Source organism: Lipotes vexillifer, unplaced genomic scaffold (assembly GCF_000442215.2).
Source record: "Lipotes vexillifer unplaced genomic scaffold, Lipotes_vexillifer_v1.1 scaffold205, whole genome shotgun sequence".
NCBI classification, from domain to species: domain Eukaryota; kingdom Metazoa; phylum Chordata; class Mammalia; order Artiodactyla; family Lipotidae; genus Lipotes; species Lipotes vexillifer.
In genome coordinates this window covers 561,766-566,648 of record NW_006781396.1, presented here as the reverse complement: position 1 = coordinate 566,648, position 4,883 = coordinate 561,766, and the positions used below count along the sequence as shown (strand labels likewise).

At 45.6% G+C, this 4,883-nt stretch overlaps 1 protein-coding gene across 1 annotated transcript in view; it reads left to right on the top strand.

Annotated features, from left to right (window-relative positions):
* OIT3 (oncoprotein induced transcript 3) overlaps positions 1 to 4,883 on the top strand; it is a 32,694-nt gene that overhangs the window by 21,118 nt on the left and 6,693 nt on the right. The window contains exons 6-7 of the mRNA XM_007454673.1: positions 2,010 to 2,170; positions 3,782 to 4,197. Coding sequence (XP_007454735.1) covers positions 2,010 to 2,170; positions 3,782 to 4,197 — 577 coding nt within the window. The remainder of the gene's footprint in view (positions 1 to 2,009; positions 2,171 to 3,781; positions 4,198 to 4,883) is intronic.

Genomic DNA, 4,883 nt, shown 5'->3' with positions numbered 1-4,883 from the left:
GTCTCTGGTTTCCGAGCTTTTAGCCGCAGCTCGCGCCCGTCTCTGGAGCTCCTTTAGGCAGCGCTCTTAAAACCCCTCTCCTCGCGCACCAGGAAACACAGAGGCAAGAAAAGGTCTCTTGCCTCTTGGGTAGGTCCAGACTTTTCCCCGGACTCCCTCCCGGCTAGCCGTGGCGCACTAACCCCTTCGGGCTATGTTCAAGCCGCCAACCCCAGTCCTCTCCCTGAGCTCCGACCGAAACCGAAACCGAGCCTCAGCTCGCTGAACACCACCTCTTTTAGCAGCGTGTGTACACCCTGGAATCATTCAAAAATTGTGGTAAAAAAATATAACATAAAATTTACCATCTAAACCAATTTTAAGTGTATAGTTCAGCAGTGTTATATATATTCACATTTTTGTGCAACGAATCTTCAGAACTTTTTCATCTTGCAAAACTGAAACTCTATACCCATTAAAACAAGGACCCCGGGCTTCCCTGGTGGCGCAGTGGTTGAGAGTCCGCCTGCCGATGCAGGGGACACGGGTTTGTGCCCCGGTCCGGGAAGATCCCACATGCCGCGGAGCGGCTAGACCCGTGAGCCATGGCCGCTGAGCCTGCGCGTCCGGAGCCCATGCTCCGCAACGGGAGAGGCCACAACAGTGAGAGGCCCGCGCACCGCCAAAAAAAAAAAAAAAAACAAAAAAAAAAAAACAAGGACCCCTCATTCCTTTCTCCCTCCAGCCCCTGGCAACCACCATTCTACTTTCAGTTTCCATGAAGTCAACTACTTTAGGTACCTCACATAAGTGGACTCCTATGGTATTTGTCTTTTTGTGGTTGACTTAATTTCACTTAGCAAATTGTCCACAAGTTTCATCCATGTTGCAGCATATGACAGGATTCCTTCCCTTTATAAAACTATTCCACTGCATGGGTATACCACATTTTGTTTATCCATTCATCCATTGAGGGACATTGGATTGCTTGTCAATAATGCTGCTATGAACACGGGTGTGCAAATATCTCTTTGAGGTCCTGCTTTCAATTCTTTTGGACCTATACCCAGAAACAGGATTGCTAGATCATACAGTTTCCTTTGCTTTTTACTTTTGATTTTTTTCTCTAATTTCTATTATTAGTTGTATAACTAATACTTAATTTAGATGGAGTTCCTCTCTTTTCTAACAGATAACTGGCTTATGAAAAGTTGAAAGCCCTAGGGAACTGATTCTTCCCCCTACCCGTACAATCTGATCATCAACAATCCTCTGAGAACTATTTTCTGGAAATCTAGTTATTGATGTCCAGAAAATTAATTCACTCATCCATCAAGTATTTAATGAGCACCTATATGTGACTTCTTTATACTAAGCCATTGCTGTGATATGCCCTCACATACTGATATTGCCCTCACATATTGTCTGACAGTACCCTTTGTACTCCTTTTAGAGTATTTGTACAGTCTAGAGGAGTGAACGCTAAGGAAGAGCAATCTTTTTATATTAAATTAAAGTGAATTTTATAGTTTATGGTTTACTGAGCAACACAAGGACAATTTAGGACTTTTCCCCAAGTGCGCTAATGCTGTTTTTATTACCTCTGTTTTATGGGGCAGTAATTAATGGGAAAGTCAAAGCGGTAGCGTTATGTAATTTAAGCCTATATCAAAACAGTGCTTTTTCTGTATTGCCAATAAATTGTGTTTGTGCTAAAAGATCATCCTTTAGGTGTTTCAGTGCATGGAGTTATGCTAGACACACTTTGAAATAAATGTTGGATTGAAATTTTGATACAGTATTTTCTCATTTGGGAAACAATATAGTATTTGAGGAGCATTATTTGACCACAACCTTCAGAGTTAGGAGTCCAGGTTTTATTCACCAATTTGTTTTGAGCCTCAGAGGTTTCCTTGAGGATAGAACAAAAAGTTCAAGGTGTGGGAGGGAGAAGTTATTTCTCCTAGAATCCTCCTTCCCTTCTCCCAGTTCCACTTTTCCGGTTCTAACAGCAGTTCCTGTCCCCACAGTCCCCGTGTTCTGCAAGTCGAACACCATTGAAGTGAGCATCCCCAGAGACCTGGTCGGCGGTCTGGAGCTCTTCCTAACCAACACCTCCTGCCGAGGCGTGTCCAATGGCACCCACGTCAACATCCTCTTCTCCCTCAAGACATGTGGCACAGTGGTCGATGTAGGTTCTTCCTGAAGGACCCTTGGGGAATGACCAAATCCAGTTATTTGGGAAGGTGTTGACAGAGGTGTGCAGTGTGGCTTGTGTCATAGATGAAATGTTTCCACATAAAAGAATGGAGTTCAAAAAATCATATACCATTCATTTAACAAATGTGTTATTGAGCATCTGCTGTGCTGTGGCCCCGACACTGGGAGGACAGTGGCTTAAAAAGAATTCTGTTCTTTCTGTTCTCAAATAGTACCATCTCTCCAATATGTGCAAACATTTTTCTGAGTGCATCAGCACCAGTACCCGGAGGCTGGCTATGTCTCCTCTGACCAATTATTATACTTGAAGATAGTGACTGATATAGATGATGATTCATTTATGTGGTAGCAAATGAGTTCAGGGATTGAACCAGTTAGAGGTAAAAGGTTTGTACTTTCCTGCAAGAATCTGTGCACAGCCCTGTGCTGGGAGCCTGAGGGATATGTGAAATAAGATTCCTGACTTTTAGGAACATACACAGTAGTACTGAGATGAAAACACACACAAATTATAAATAAGAGACAGTGATACAGTTGACGGGTGGTACAGGAGTCCAGAAAGGGACAAACAATGGAACAGTCACGACAAGTGGGACTTGAACTGGGGTGGAAGCATGTGTGTGGTTTATACAGGCGGAGACGAAAGGAAAGGGCATTTCAGATGGGAAACAAGTGAGCCAGTCTCAGACATGGGAATTCTTGAGGCTTATGCTGAGTGAATGGGCAACACAGCCTGACTGGAAAAGGAGACTGGAAAAGGAGATGGGGGGAGACTGTGCTTCCAGACATCTGCTTTGTGTGCTGGGGTGAGACATTTGGGCTTTTTCCCATAGGAATGGGATTAAGCAGGCACTGTCATGATGAAATCAGAAGTGGGCAAGATGGATAGAAAAAAGAGGACCTGGACCCAGGAGATAAGTGTAGAGGCCCTTGCAACCAAATAAATACTTATTTATTGAATCCAACTTAGAGAAAATCAGAGAACTAATGAGATTTGGGGTGAGACATGGGGGAGATATATGAGGAGAAGGTCCCGCTTTAGGCAAATTGTGTTTGTTGTATCTGTGGATAATCAAATGGAAATGCCCTACGGTGAGCCAGGGGTTCTGGCACACAGGAGAGCAGACAAGGCTGGAGATGAAGGACTGAAAAATCATCTGGGTAAATGCGACAGCTGAAGTCTGCGTGGGGTTGAGCTCAGCACAAGGTCATGCTGCAGCACCATCACCAGGTCTAGGATTCCAGAAAAAGAATAATGTACAGAAGCTGTTCTTTTCTAAAATATCAGAGCTTTGAATTGGCTGATTCTGCATAGCTCAGGTTTTTATGACTAATACTCCAAAAGAATGTGTGGGTTGACCATGAAGTGGTATGTAAAACTCTTTAACAGTCAAAATATCTTGCTAAAAGGAGGAGAAACAATTTTAAAAAAAAAGAAGCTTCAGGCTTCAGCAACCAAATCTCTCACGTGCTTTGATGTAAAAAGAAATGTGGAGAACGTTACGGTGGGCGGGGGGCGGGGGCTGAGGTGCTCTGTGGAAATAAACATAGACTCTCCTCTCCTGGCCCTGGCCTGGCTCAGGTGGTGAACGACAAAATCGTGGCTAGCAACCTTGTGACAGGTCTACCCAAGCAGACCCCAGGCAGCAGCGGCGACATCATCATCCGAACCAGCAAACTGCTGATCCCTGTGACGTGTGAGTTCCCGCGCCTGTACACCATTTCCGAAGGCTACGTTCCCAACCTTCGCAACACCCCGCTGGAAATCATGAGCCGCAGTCACGGAATATTCCCTTTCACTCTGGAGATCTTCAAGGACCATGAGTTCGAAGAGCCTTACCGGGAAGCTCTGCCCACCCTCAAGCTGCGAGACTCCCTCTACTTTGGCATTGAGCCCCTGGTGCACGTGAATGGCTTAGAGAGCCTGGTGGAGAGCTGCTTTGCCACCCCTACGTCCAAGATCGACGAGATCCTGAAGCACTACCTCATCCGGGATGGGTAAGTAGGCTGCGTGGACGATGGATTAGCCCCCATTTACATCCAACCTCTGGGCACGAGAGCAAACTCAGTCATTTCTTAAAACCACCGCAGCACTCTCGCCAGCTCTTAATTAGTTCACAAACCGTTTGTGCGCATTTCGGTGGTAAAAACTGGTGAAGGAGAGGGGAGTCCAAAATGACTCCAAGGGGTCTAGCTCGTGTGACTGACTGGATGCCCTTAACCAAGATGAAAGGACACAGGTGGAGAAGCAGATTTGCTGTGAAAATATTGAATATGATAATTCCAAGTAATAATATTGTATTGTAAATACCTGTAGGATACTAAGGCAGAGAAGTTCAGTGGGCAGTTGGAAATGCGTGTCAGACCCAGGAACAAGGTCAAGACTAGAGACAAAGGACAGAGAATCGCCCCTGTTTATAGTCAAAACTATAGGATTAACCTGCCTAGAGGGATTGTAGAGCATGGGTGGCAAGTGGGGGCTGAGAAATGCAAGAGTGTTAGGAGTGGGATCACCCAAATGCAGGCCCCTCTTTTTTTTTTTTTTTTTTTTTTTGTGTACGCGGGCCTCTCACTGTTGTGGACTCTCCCTTTGCGGACGCGCAGGCTCAGCGGCCATGGCTCATGGGCCCAGCCTCTCCGCGGCATGTGGGATCTTCCCGGACCGGGGCACGATCCTGTGTCCC